At 41.9% G+C, this 14,095-nt stretch overlaps 1 protein-coding gene across 1 annotated transcript; it reads right to left on the reverse strand.

Moving 5' to 3' along the window:
• Positions 1–51: 51 nt before the first annotated feature.
• Positions 52–6,905, reverse strand: pofut1 (protein O-fucosyltransferase 1). Its single transcript, XM_084016126.1, has 7 exons — positions 6,761–6,905; positions 4,685–4,806; positions 4,203–4,385; positions 3,205–3,317; positions 2,673–2,865; positions 1,719–1,961; positions 52–1,315 (listed from the first exon to the last, which is right to left on the reverse strand). Exons 1-7 carry the CDS (start codon positions 6,894–6,896, stop codon positions 1,121–1,123), a joined length of 1,185 nt encoding a protein of 394 aa, XP_083872252.1. The 5' UTR covers positions 6,897–6,905; the 3' UTR covers positions 52–1,120.
• Between the last annotated feature and the right edge of the window lie 7,190 nt (positions 6,906–14,095).

Below are 14,095 nucleotides of genomic sequence, written 5' to 3' on the forward strand. Positions count from 1 at the left end.
ATCCCCCCCAAACAGATGTGTGTACAAATATTACCCGATATAAAACATGTTATTGTGAGTCAGCATATTTATTACTGCGAAGCGGTCAATGCAGTTTACACGTCAATTGTAAATAAATGACGTGGCGGGGCCAAATACATGCATTATGAAGAATACAAGTGCAAGGTATCCTGGCAAATCTGGCAACCATGTCTCAAAGCGCTTGTCCAACATAGCTTAGTATATCAGCTGATTCAACTGTACTCACAGATAAGCTTCTAGTCAGGGAGGTAAACAGGCTGTTGGTTCTTTAAAAATGAGTGTGCATCACTTTATTGGTAAAAAACATTGTATAAACATTCCACTTCAAAATCATTCACTGCTTTCACCCCACTTGCATTTAATCAATTGACAATCAACATGTGCAAATCTACTCTTTTATCTCCCTTAAACTTCCCTGAAACATTTGTTCACATGCACTCAATAACACGACTGTCCCCACAACATTCTGTACAGGGTTCCACACATTTCATCAGTTCTGGTCCTGGTAAATTGAGAGGTGGAAAGACGGTCTCATTTTTCCTCCCTATAATTAGTATGTACAGGAGGATCGGTTACTGTGCTCTCCTTGGAATGAAGGGCAGACAGGAAAGGATACAGCAAGCTGGAAAAAGGCTTGAAAAGGTGGGGAGAGAAAGAGAAGCAGGCAAAAGAGAGAGAACATGATCGCTGGCACTTCAGTCTTTTCCAGGGTTCACTGAGGTCACTAGGTCCTGCTAACATGTCTGGACTGCAAAACATGGTTGCAGCCGCAGACCATGGCAGTAGTCTATGGCTATAACAAGTAGAATAAGTACTCAAATCTTGGGAACATAAAAATACTGAATGTTCAAGCAGAGAACAGACAAAAATAAAGTGTCCATATCATAGCATTTCCCACACAGAACACTATTGCTAACACCTGCTACATCATACTTTATAAGCCCTTCAGCCTTCCTCGCAGAGTAAAAGCCACTGTAAAATAGGCCTTCAAGGACCATCACGTCCCATATAAATAATGCTGCCTTTAGCATGCACCCTTGCCTCCTCATGGCAATCGTCTAGCGTTAGCATCCAGGGGACAACCATGTGACTTTAGTGCTCAGAGTTCTTCTTTATCATTTAATACCCCAGGCTTGTCCATGCCAAAAAAGGAGGACGGAAGGCCATTGATGCTCCGTTCTCTCTTCACAAAGGCAGAAAAGGAGGAGACACAGTTGCCGATGAAGTGGTCAGCTTGGCCTAAGATGTACAGGTCCATCTGGGCTGAGTCTGGTTGAAGACTCACAACTTTCACCTGAAAAGCAGAGTGGAGAAATACAATATTGTAACAGTAACCAAGGGCTTTCTCAATGTTTGACTATTCTACAAAACTGCTTGGTGGGAACAACACTTTACGGGCCAGAAGAAAATCAATTCTAGATTCTATTACACGGTGTATATTAAGAGCTGGTTTCTGACTTCAGCTCTTATTAGTTAAGGCATGTTTACAATCAAAGTGCATCTGTAAACCATGTAAAAAAATTAGATAATTATGATAAAGACTGTTTTCCAAATAGTGCGACAGGCAAGCCAGTCAAAACATAGCTAGTACTTCAGGTTACATTTAAGGTCATGGCAGAAACCAATGGGGCTGTATATCAAGCAGAGGTGACTCATGATGTGCTTGTGAATGCATCACAGAGGCTTTTCAAACCCACCTTGCCCTTGAGGAGCTTTTCAATCTCCCTACTGTGGGATTCAGAGTCAGTGGCGATGTAGACGGAGCGGGCGGAGGTCTTCTTCACCCACAGCTTGACAGCCCTGCGGATCTCTGCCAGGTCAGGGAGGCACATGGTCATGGTGAGAGGCAAGGCTGTCTGGCGGTTGTAGCCAACACACTGAGGAGAGGCCATGAAGTGAGACCCTGCCTCACCACTCTTCAGCATTTTGCAGGCATTTTGCTGTAAGGGGGGATTAACAAATGCATTTAGATGCAACTAGATGATGAATAGCACAGGGAGTGGCAGGCTCGGTGTTGTCATTTCTTTCTGTGGTTTTCATGAGTCCCTCACTAGCTTGGTGAGCACATCCTGGGTAGCCAAAACAATTGTATTTCTACATGCTGGTGGAACAGATAACACAGTGACCTTTTGCAAAGGTAAAAGATTTGATTAAAGTATGTTTTCACAATAATATAGTGCATGCTTCTTCATGAAGGAGATATTGCTAAACAACTGGTAGGATTTGGAAAAAAAAACAAAAACCAATGATGTGAATATGCAGGTGTACAGACTGATTAGTTGTGAGAACAGAAACGTGATGTCAGTTTATTTCCATCGTCAATCCTTTTCTCGATTAGTCGTTTGGGCTATGAAGTGTTTCCTATAGTTCAAGAGGACATCCTCAAATGTCTTATTTTTCCACAATTCAAAGATAGTTAGTTAGCTGCCACGGAGGAGTAAAGAAACCAGAAAATAGTCACATTTAAGAAGCTGGAATCAGAAAACTTTGACTCACACTCAAACCAATAATGCATTAACAATATAGTTGGCAATTAATGGATGAATCGTTGCATGATGTCCACGTCTGAACAGATAAGTGATCTGTATGTGAGCATGTGTATGCAAAAAACAGTCCAAACCCTGGCTCATAAATTGTGAAGAATATCTCACCCAGTCAATGCCAATCCTCAAATGCATGCCAACGTATGGCCTGGTCAGCAAGGTAGCGATGTGCTTCTCTCCCTCCTTTACCATCTTGTCTGACCACACCACATAGCGCTGCAGGCCCACATGCTCCTCTATCACTGGGAACTGGGCAGGAGCCCCAGGCAGCGCCAGGACAGGGTGCTCAGAGGGAGGGAACCTATTCAAACAGGGGACGCACATTGGCCCAGTAAATAATTGATCTATGGGGGATAGTTTGGATGTTTTGAAGTGTGGTTGTATAAGATTCTTCTCCATAGTCAGTGATTTACTACAGCATATGGAGTTGTGACAAACAGACAAACTATCCCTTTGACAACTCCAGAGGAGGCACTGCCTTAGTCATTAAAACAAACCTACAGAAAATGAAAACTCAGAAATCAGTCATTGTTTAAGCCAGTGACGATCCTGATGAGGACAACATATACTTTATGTTTTATGTCTTCTGTAATAACCCTGAATGAGTCTGCAGTACAGGTCTGCTCAAACATGTACTCACTTCTTCATCCACTGAGGTTGGTGGTGGGCACTAAAAGAAATACCACCAAACAGGACAGACGCGTCAAATTCCACACCGGCGTAGTCCCAGAATGGACCGAATGGGTTCCCGTCCTGAAAAATAATGAGAACCATCCATTTATACCAATGAAACATGAGCATCATAGTTAGGAGCGCGTGTATGTAGAGGGTAGCAATATATCCTCTTTTCACTTGCAATCACCATCATTCATTGACGATAAAACTGCATCTGCTTTCAAATAAAGCTCATGCTTCTTTACTTTCACCTTTAATTACAATTTCAAATCTATCAGGAAGAAGAACTGCTGCACACTGGGCTTGGGTGGTATTTCCTTTTATACGCCTTCCTGACATCCACTGGGGTACACGGTAAATGCCCCCTCCTTCAAGACCAGCAGGTAAATAAAATCACTAACTAGGGATGTCAATGGTGAGTTTTGGTCCAGTTACACAAGTCCGTCTCTCGGTTAATTTCCGTCTATATATTAACTAATTGAGCTGTTCAGACAGGACACACCGCAGCGATGTGATCAAACTATTTAGAATTAATATCAGCTGAATGGTGGCTGCACATGCACTAGCGACCTGATCATAATGTGGCAATATACAACAGGAAATATACAGGACATTTAACACAAAACATTAAAACTGGCTTAATGTAACACTTCAAAATGGCAGCGGCAGCAAAGCTCATAGGGGCGGTGGAGTGTCGGAGTAAAGGGAAGTCAATTTGGAAACAGCATCCATCTTTTTGTGCTCAGTTTCCCATTGCACTATCGAGACGACCTCTGGTGGAGTCTGCCGGTCACTACAACACATCACATTAATGTGCCATCAGGATTTCTAAATTCCCTGCTGTACCGTGAAACGACCCAAGTCAAATACACATTCACAGACAATCGGAAACCCAATATAATGAGTAGATCATACTTCATTGTAGCTACACTCATCAATCAAACTATCTACTCTGGGAGTCACCTTCATGGGGCAGGATTTCTTGTCTGCACTCCGCTGTGCAGCAGTCTCAAAACAGTAGGCTTTCCTCTGGCTTGGGGGCCAGTATTTAGGAGCCAGCTTGTCCATGAAGTCCTCCAAACTGACCACACGGTGGTAGGCTGGCAAGGCCTCCAGCTGGAAGAACTCACTGTAGGGAACATGGACCTGAACAGAGCAGAAAAGAACAAAACAGAGCACTCCTATTCAGGGTCCAATGATACGGCCGGTGATATTCTAATTTTTGTTATTGTCAACATATCCTATAGTAATAAGGTGTTATTCTGTCTCTTAATACTGTCTGACTACCCTACCCTGTCTGGGCTCTCAGCCCGGAGCCTCCATTACAGGGAACATTTTCATATTCATTCATGTGACCTGGCTGTTGTAACACTGACTCGATCTATCTACATGATATTCAATAGGCTGTCAGAGTCGGCCGCTCATAGCTCACTGCCTGTACTCACATTGGTGTAGGGGGCTGTGTGGTGGCGGTACACTATCCAGGGAGGGACTGCCAGGGTTCGGTTCAGCATCTTTGCAAAGGCCAGAGATCCCAGGAAGTGATCTGCCTGGTTTCCAAAGCGACCTGAACAATAACATCAGGCACTTAATGCTCTAATATTCAACAGTATACTGCTTCTCATGACAACAATTGCAAACTTGAGTGAGTGGAGGGATTGTTGAGTTACGCATACAAGACTGGGTCCACCCTTTGGTGTTCAGTATGGGACCATATTTCAGAAAAAAATGTATGCCCGTCCATGGTGAGAAAAAAAGTGTTTTGATTCCATTTTAACTGAATGTTTGCCAATTTAAAAGATAATTTTGCACGAGAAGAAATTCACATTTGTCATATCAAACAAATCCTACACACTTTAAAGTCAGGCAAGTGGCGCTCTCTGTGTGTTGGGTACCAGGATGTAACGTTACTATAACAACAGGTCTCTCTGTGTGTTGGGTACCAGGATGTAACGTTACTATAACAACAGGTCTCTGTGTGTTGGGTACCAGGATGTAACGTTACTATAACAACAGGTCTCTCTGTGTGCTGGGTACCAGGATGTAACGTTACTATAACAACAGGTCTCTCTGTGTGTTGGGTACCAGGATGTAACGTTACTATAACAACAGGTCTCTCTGTGTGTTGGGTACCAGGATGTAACGTTACTATAACAACAGGTCTCTGTGTGTTGGGTACCAGGATTTAACGTTACTATAACAACAGGTCTCTCTGTGTGTTGGGTACCAGGATGTAACGTTACTATAACAACAGGTCTCTGTGTGTTGGGTACCAGGATGTAACGTTACTATAACAACAGGTCTCTCTGTGTGTTCAGTACCAGGATGTAACGTTACTATAACAACAGGTCTCTCTGTGTGTTGGGTACCAGGATGTAACGTTACTATAACAACAGGTCTCTGTGTGTTGGGTACCAGGATGTAACGTTACTATAACAACAGGTCTCTCTGTGTGCTGGGTACCAGGATGTAACGTTACTATAACAACAGGTCTCTCTGTGTGCTGGGTACCAGGATGTAATGTTACTATAACAACAGGTCTCTCTGTGTGTTGGGTACCAGGATGTAACGTTACTATAAAAACAGGTCTCTCTGTGTGCTGGGTACCAGGATGTAACGTTACTATAACAACAGGTCTCTCTGTGTGCTGGGTACCAGGATGTAACATTACTATAACAACAGCTGTATTAATTAGTAGCTACAGCTGAATTAGTTAGTAGCTACAGCCGTAATAGTAACTTCAGCTGTAATTGTTAGTAGCTGTGTCCCAATTCAGCAGGCCCAATCTTCAGAGACTGAATTTCAAGACCAAATGTGACAAGGCTGTTCCATTTCAAAGGAAGTCCTTCAAACGCAGCCAAGATATGCTGCCTTGTTTTCCAGTTTTGGAGGATCCAAAGTGGATCTGCAGGAGGAGACGTAGCAGAATAAACCCTCTCAGTCTGAAATCTATGAAGCATTTCCTCCATCAGAATATATGCTCTCTATCTCCATCTTATCGTTAGTTACCTCTTCTACGCTCTCTCTCTCTCTCATCAACCGCAGCTGGTTGCTATGCGACGGGAACGGCAAAAGGTGAGGGCGGGAACAGCTTGTGACGCAAACAGGAAATCCTCTGTAGACTAGACCGCCTCATTTCGGAGAAGACCGCTCGGTTCGATCTTCTCGGGACCAGCGCAGCCCGAGTCCTAAGAAAGAAGGACGGCCGCTGAATTGGGACACACAACTAGTGTTCTACTACTTCCCAGCTCGTCTTTCATTCCACTCAGTTAGCTGTTAGCTGCTAACTAGCTACTGTTACACCGCCTCTGACGTGTTCGGATGTTCTCTAGGTTATTTTATTATCATAGGTTCCTACACACTGAACTCCTAGAAAAGTTCTACGTAGTTCTGGATTCATATTCAGCCGATAATAACTCCAATCTTAATTTATGAATTAGGGAAGTCTTGGAATTGCTAGCTTTGATCTTCTCATACAACAGAAAACAAAATCTAAGCAGCAGCCACAAAGAGTGAATTACCCATGCACGGGCAGTACAACACGTAGCCATTCTTATCCCACTGCAACTCTTCGGCAAACGTCCGACACGGTTGGAGCAGAAGTGCAAAAAGTAAACACAGTGTAAGAGCATGACATGCCTGCTCTTTAACCGCCATTATAATTCATATCCCAGAATGCAGCGGTGTTTAGTCCACTTCTTCTTATGGTCTATTGAGGATTTCAAACACACACACACACACACACACACACACACAATATAATTGTAGCTCCCCCTAGTGGGGTGGAGGTGATAGAGTCGCGTCAGTGTGGTGGTGGATGTGGTATTTTGTTATTCATATCTATCACATTTATTTGTTTTAATATAGTTGATTTTCCTATAAATATGTAAAAGTCCCTCAACAATGGTGGAAATGCTGCTACAACACAATAGATAGACTACTATTATATAAAGAATCAACAGATAAAAATAACATTTAAAAAAGAAACCAAAAAAAAGAGAGAAACAATGACATACAACACAAAGTGCACACAAGAGACAATAACAAGAGTACATTTTTAAATATCTCATCTAATGATGACTGAGCTATAGATATATTCATTTCTTTATTTCCTATTCAAATTTACCATAAAATTCAAGTACTTAGAAAAAATATATATGAACACCGTGAGAGAGGGAGTACTCTTTTTACACTTACATGTAGGATATTTACCCCAAGTAATCACAATGTTAACAGTGTCCGAAATGGTACATAAAATAAATAATATCACTGTAAGTAAATCATGTAATGACATTATGACAACCAATTATGAATAGGCTCGATCAGACATCAGACAAAAGCAAATTAGTGTGTATGAACAAAAAAGGCAATCAACGGTTTCAGCGCAACAAAAGATGGATACGAGAAACCGCCTCAAATGTAAAGAGTGTGGTATGTGTGTTATATCCCTGGGTAAAAACATAATATTTTTTCCCAAAAAAGCATTATATTTTTATTATAATATTATTATTACATGGAACTTGTTCACGTTTGTATGTTCAGCTTTCGGTTGCTTTTCACTTCCTCTCCTTACACAAGTTGTGTTTTTCATTCAGCACATAGAAACAGGAAAACTACAGAAGAATTATAGGAATAATTTCTTGACTAACCAGTCAAGAAATTTATGTTTGTAAAGAAACAGAATGATCTTTAATGGATTATCTTTGTCTCACATTTAAAGTTAGTCACTAAATAAGTAACAGTGAAATTCAAATTAGGGGGAAGAGTCTTACATATTAGTGTGGTGTGAAGAGATTAGATTGACCGTGTTCTGCTAACATGAGCATCGCCTGATGATCAGACTGATCAGACCATTTTGTTTAATCTCATTCCCTAAGGCTGACTGAGGAAAACTTGCATTCTCTCTACCTGCCACCAGGGGGCGACTCCTCTGGTTGCAAAAAGAAGTCTGATTGAATGGAAGTCTATGAAAAAATTACCCTACTTCTCATTTGATTTATTTTTTCAGTAAACCAATAACACATTTTTTTTTTCAAAATGCTTTAATATGTGATAGCTCTGACCAAACCAAATCTAACTGACATCACATTCAAAGCAAGAAAAAAGTCTTCTTCTTCTTTGGTCCAACTCCACTCTGAAGGTGCGTACCTCCACCTAGCGTGTGTTGCACTTGTCAATTAAGGCAAGTTATCGGTCGATAATCTATCAGCTATACTTTCATTATTGGAAGTAAATAATATAAATCTGACATTACTTATTGGACCTATTGTGCCTTCATAACAATAACTGAAATAATCTTACAGTATAGGGTACAATGCAAACATTGCAGCATGATTCTGAACAGTCCAGATTAATACATGAAATGAAAAATCTTAAATTATTAGGTGATTAGAAAGACATTCTTCTGTGACTCTAAGAGCATCATTTGAGTAATTTAGTGATTTTGAGGGTGAAGTGTAACGTCCCGACTGAGTCATGAATGATGGTAAGCATGACACAGCTCTTAGAAAAAAAGAGGATGTGAGAGCAAACAGCATTTCTTTACCCGTATAAGGTGTTCATCTATTATCTGCAACCGGAAGGAAGAAAAATGACAAGTTACCTTTCTACCAAGACATCTGAAAGCATTCGATGAAAACACTGGAAGCGTAGCAGGGGTGGAAATATAGGCAGGGCCGTTGTCCTGGGGCCCGTAGAGAGAGCAGGCCCTCCAACAATGTGTTGGCAGTGATCAGAAATATGACCAAAAAAAGTCAAAAGGAACTCAAAATAAATTACTAGCAGTTGCTGTATATTCCCTGGAAAGTCCATCTCTGTCATGGTTTACTTTTTCTTTTAATAGTAGCAAAATGATAGCAACAGAAAATAAGCTGGAATAAACTATAAAAACTAAATCAACTATCAAAATACAATTTAATTAGGCTAAATGAATCATTTCTTATTTTCTTTGGTATTTTGTGACCAAGACCCTTTAACAGTATTAAAAGTTGATCATGCAGTTTGACAAAAGTAACAGTAAACATGGACTCCACAGATCTGTGTGTCATAAGTGAGTAGAATATAGACTGTTGCCCATAAAGTAATAAGTAAAAGCAACGAGACTTCTTTCAGGTGGACACGAGACACGGATCACAACAAGCTTATGAATAATTATGAAGTATCCATGGAGTCTGAAATCAAGAGATGTAAATATACATATGTTTCTTTCTTGTATCTGACTCACTGTCCTTTTTCTAGCAGTTTCATTTCCCATTTTGATTCTATAAGTTCCTCAGACACGTTTGCATTGAGACGCTGCAGAGGAAGCAGTAGGTGAGGTTTGCATCATCTACAGATGAAAATGTGTCAGTCGACTCGAGAAAGGAGGCAGTGAGGCTCAAACAGCCTCCTGTTGACCTTTCTGTGTTCCTACCGACAAGCTGCCTTCCAGTTCAGCACACACCAAATGTAGTTCATGGCAAATCCACCAATGTGCTCTTTCTCCACCAAATTAAGAGCAGTAAAGACATTTTGGTAACACTTTCAATGAAGGTCATGCATGTAATGCATCATAAGCACATTTATAACACATTACAATGTATTTATAAGGCTTTATAAAAGTTGTTATAAATGTTTATAATCATGCAGGAAACTTTATAATCTGCTACGATACGTTCCCTGTGTCTTTATAACTGGCTAAGTTCTAATGTGCTGTGTAACATCCAGGACTCTTCTGTCAAACACTGGGCTCACTTGGGCATGCAGGTATAGAGCGTTATGAATGCTGGACTTAGTATACATTATGTTTCTCATTTTGGCTCCAAAGATTAAAAGCATTTCAGAACGACCTAAAGTAAAAGTGTGTCTGAATGATGATTCAGAAACAGAAAAGTAACACTTTGGGCTGGAAGACATAAAGAGTTGGAGTTGTTCAGGAAGTGAGGGCTTCTTTTGGGTTGTTTTCCTCTCAGCCTCACTTCAAAGCGACACGGGGGGAAAACATCCAACATGAAAGTTACAAAACATTTTAAAATCTTTATAAGATTCAGGGGTGTTAAAAATGAGTCAAATGAAAAGAACTGAGTGGAACAACGTGCAGCTGTGAACGTTGATTTCAATGACTTTGTTGACAATAAAAGGCCTGTTTTCACTTTTAGCTTCCTTCTCAACGATCCGTTCTTTGACTAAAACCTGAACGGAACATTAAAGCAACAGGAAGAAAGCTAAAAGTGTAAAAAATATTAAAATGACTATTTAGTGTATGTGTTTGGCTGCTGTGAGCCGGAGCTGGAACAAACTGGATCAAACATAAGTAAGAAAAGTCATTTTGGCTCTGAGGTCTGTTGCCATGTTTGAAGCTGGGATCCCCCTCACCAGCGGCGTGGCCAGGACGTCCAGCAGCCCGTTCTCACCACGCCTTCTTGCTGCTGGCGAGGGGATCCCAGCGTCCTCCCCAGCAGCTTATCTCCCGGCTGCAGACGTCTGTCTGCCACCTGATGATACTCAGACCTCACCAACCCGCTGACATCATACTCATGTTAGAGAAACTACAATCATTGGATTATAATCAAGCCTCATGCTGTTGGCTGTGTGGTGCCACTGGACATTTATGGTTGAATTATTACTATATTAGTAAATCTGCTGTATTATTATCATCATAATAATATTATATCCGCTGCTGCTGCGGTTATCATTAATTGTGTCCACTGACTCTCTGCTCTCTGCTGCTCTCGTCACATGGATCATTTATGTCATATGGAGTGACGATGTTGTCATTTTTATTGTTTAAGTACACATGATATCCATCTCACTTCTATCCATCCTGGCAGAGGGGATTCTCCGGGAGCTCTCTTTCCTTTTACCCTGTTAAACACTGTCCCAGGACCGAGCATCTCGTACTCTGTACAGATTGTAAAGCCCTCTGAGGCAAATTTATGATTTATGGCTGTATGAATATAATTGAATTGTATTATGTCACCAGAAAAACCCCAATGACGGTAAAAAGAACAATTAGATGAAATAATCCTGGTGAAAACCATGATTCTTGAGCCTTTAAACGACAACCAAGTCAGAGATCTTGACTCATAATGACTAATACCAAATCAGCCTCTTCACCGCCTTAAAAACACAGAGAGAATTAAAGGTTTTCTTTGAAAACAAGACAGAAAAACGTGTTAATGTGTTTATTGATATTCTATTATTTATCACTAGATTTGATTATTGTAATGTTGTCTAGGTCCAGAGTCCTGACCAACACCAGGGACATGGGCCACATCACACCGTCCTGAAATCACTGCACTGGCTTCCTGTGTGTAAAACGGTATATTTATCAATCCTGTTACTGGTCTAAGAGGCTCTGAGTCTGAATGGTCTCAGGCCTAAATACATCTCAGAGTTACTAGTTCAGTATGAAGCATCCAGACCACTCAGGTCACCTGGGGTCAGGGTTCAGGATCAGGACCATTTCATTTCTATGCTCCCCAAACAAACTCCCTGAACACTGTTTTGTTTTCATCATTTTGATCCTCAGCTATTTCATCTGCTTGTTTTATTGCTTTTTAATCGCACTTACTGTTTTTGTTTTTATTACTTCTCCTCTCAATAAAGAAAAGAATGAAAGTAGTGCAATAGACAAACAAAATCCATGAAGTCGGCCATTCATGATGAGGAGAACACGGCTCTGTGACGCACACCAACATCATTATCACACAACTACAATTAAAGAAGTACTGTCATGAAAAAAGTTCATTGAGGAAAATGTACAACAGCAGTCGGTGTTTGTGTATCCAGTATTCTGACGGCCGAAGCTCACAGCTACTCTGAACATAGACTGTATATAAAACGTGGACGTAGTCATGGTGACATCACACGGTTTGTGGACTACAGGTTTCAAGCCATGAGTTCAGCTGTTTTGCAACCAGTGAAGGAAGTGACCATATTTGGACTGTGGAGGAGCGACGGGTGGATCTGATGAACACAAGCAGCAGAACGGCACACTTACTGGATCTGGATCCATCTGGATTCTGGTGTGAAGCTGTTAACAAAGTTAGCTTCATAAGTGTTAAAGTCATCTTAGTAGCTAACTGCATTGGTCATGCTGGATTGAAGAAGACTTGAAACTAGAGATTGAGACCTTAAACTCACATTTACAATGTTTACTGAGATAATAAATCAAGAGAGAAGTAGGACCATTTTCTCATGGACTAATATACAACCAGACCTCTCTTTACAGTCGCCCCCTGAAGGCCAGCAGAGAAAATGCAGGTTTAAGGCACATTTTTCTCAGAATCGGAGGTTACCGCCTGCCTAGCCTCACATTAGCTTGTTACAGCCGATTGCATTCACTCTTCAGAAATCATGAAAGTGGTGTGTATTGGTGAAGATGATCCTGCTCATGAAAACGTATAAGAATCATAAACTTGTGCTCTGCATATTTCCTACAATACTCTAACCTCCAGGAGGAAGAGAGGGATCCAGTGCGATGCTAACTTCCTGTCGGCCTGCTGAAACGTAGCATCCCTGCAGCTCTGTGTGCAACTGGAAGGGATTTGTGAGTTTTCCCTCCATCGTTTCTGAGCTGTTTATCGCCCATCTCCGCTAATGTAAACCGCCCATCTGTTTTAAGCAAAACACATAAAAACACAGTCATTTCCCACCACGCCAGACCCCGAAAAAGGGACTGCTGGGTATTCTGGTGGCAAGGAAATCCACTCCAGATGTGAACAAATTGTCCCGCTTACTAATTGCTATTGTGTTCACTGATGCTGATTTTGGAACTGTGTTTCTGTTGATGGGGACTCGCCAGAATTGGATAAGTAGGTGTGTTTGTGTGGAAGCTTGAGTGTGTGCGATTAGAAAGCTGCTGGCGTTAAGACAAGAAGGGAGGGGAGGTAAACTGGGGCGACGCCACAGGAACAGTTGGCGATCCGACGAGCGTTATAGAGTCGTAAACACGGCCAGATGTTGCCGCTCGGTTTCCTGATGAGGGCACATCGTTTTCTGGCGTCCTGTCATCAGAGCCTCTGAGCGGCCGGCCTGCTCGTCCCCTAATCAGGACTGATGAGGTGTGCGGTAGAGAGACACGCAGGGGCGTGGCCGCTCCGCTGTCGTGTTTACACAGCGCTCTCTGCATGTGAGGCGGCGGCAGAATCAGACCAAGTCCACGGCATGATGTGGCATTTCATAAGACAGTTAAAAATCACTCCAATGCTCTAAATAACAGACCTCCACGCAGCTGCAATCAACCTGACTGCGGCGGCGGCGACCGCGCCGTAATGCAAATAAACATACGGTCGCTCTTTTGTGCTGGGAAATCCCTTCGCCTCATCCGTCTCCGTCATCTATTCTTGTCCACTCTCTGTTTGTTCCATCCTCGCATGAAAAGCTGCACAAAAAGAGAGAGATCGGCATCAGACTGCAGCGATACAGATATCGGGCCGATACCGGCTGAAATACCTGGAGGGGCGGTGGCGTGCGTCAGCAGCACGCTGGCAGGCCGCATAGCCGTGGGAGCTAACGACAAACACGTCAGCTGTTGGAGGTGTTTCAGACTCGCTATGCCAACAACTTTGACGGCTACTTGCAACATCTGCAACGCCAATGTGCCGCACAATAATACACAGCCAACGCAACCGAGCGCTCCAGAAGAAGAAGCACGAGGCCGCCGAAGATTTGGTTTTCTGGTGCGATTGAATGTGTTTTGTTTTTTTAATAAAAAAATCATATTTATTTGATGTTTTGTTTTACGAAGTTAGAAAAGCATTGTTGAAGTCAAGTCCGATGTTACACATGAAACTTCCACACGGCTTATTTATTAAACACCGGTATCGGCCGATATACACAACGTATTGGTATCGGCACTGAAAATGTCCCATCGG

This window comes from Eutrigla gurnardus (assembly GCF_963514095.1).
Source record: "Eutrigla gurnardus genome assembly, chromosome: 8".
NCBI classification, from domain to species: domain Eukaryota; kingdom Metazoa; phylum Chordata; class Actinopteri; order Perciformes; family Triglidae; genus Eutrigla; species Eutrigla gurnardus.

Excerpts from the sequence above, each read along its gene's own strand:
- pofut1 (XM_084016126.1), bottom strand. The coding sequence starts at position 6,896 with ATGGCGGTTAAAGAGCAGGCATGTCATGCTCTTACACTGTGTTTACTT. Across the intron at positions 4,386-4,684 it reads ACACAGCCCCCTACACCAAT|GTCCATGTTCCCTACAGTGA; the intron begins GTGAGTACAGGC and ends TGCTCTGTTCAG. Across the intron at positions 1,316-1,718 it reads AAAAGCTCCTCAAGGGCAAG|GTGAAAGTTGTGAGTCTTCA; the intron begins GTGGGTTTGAAA and ends TCTGCTTTTCAG.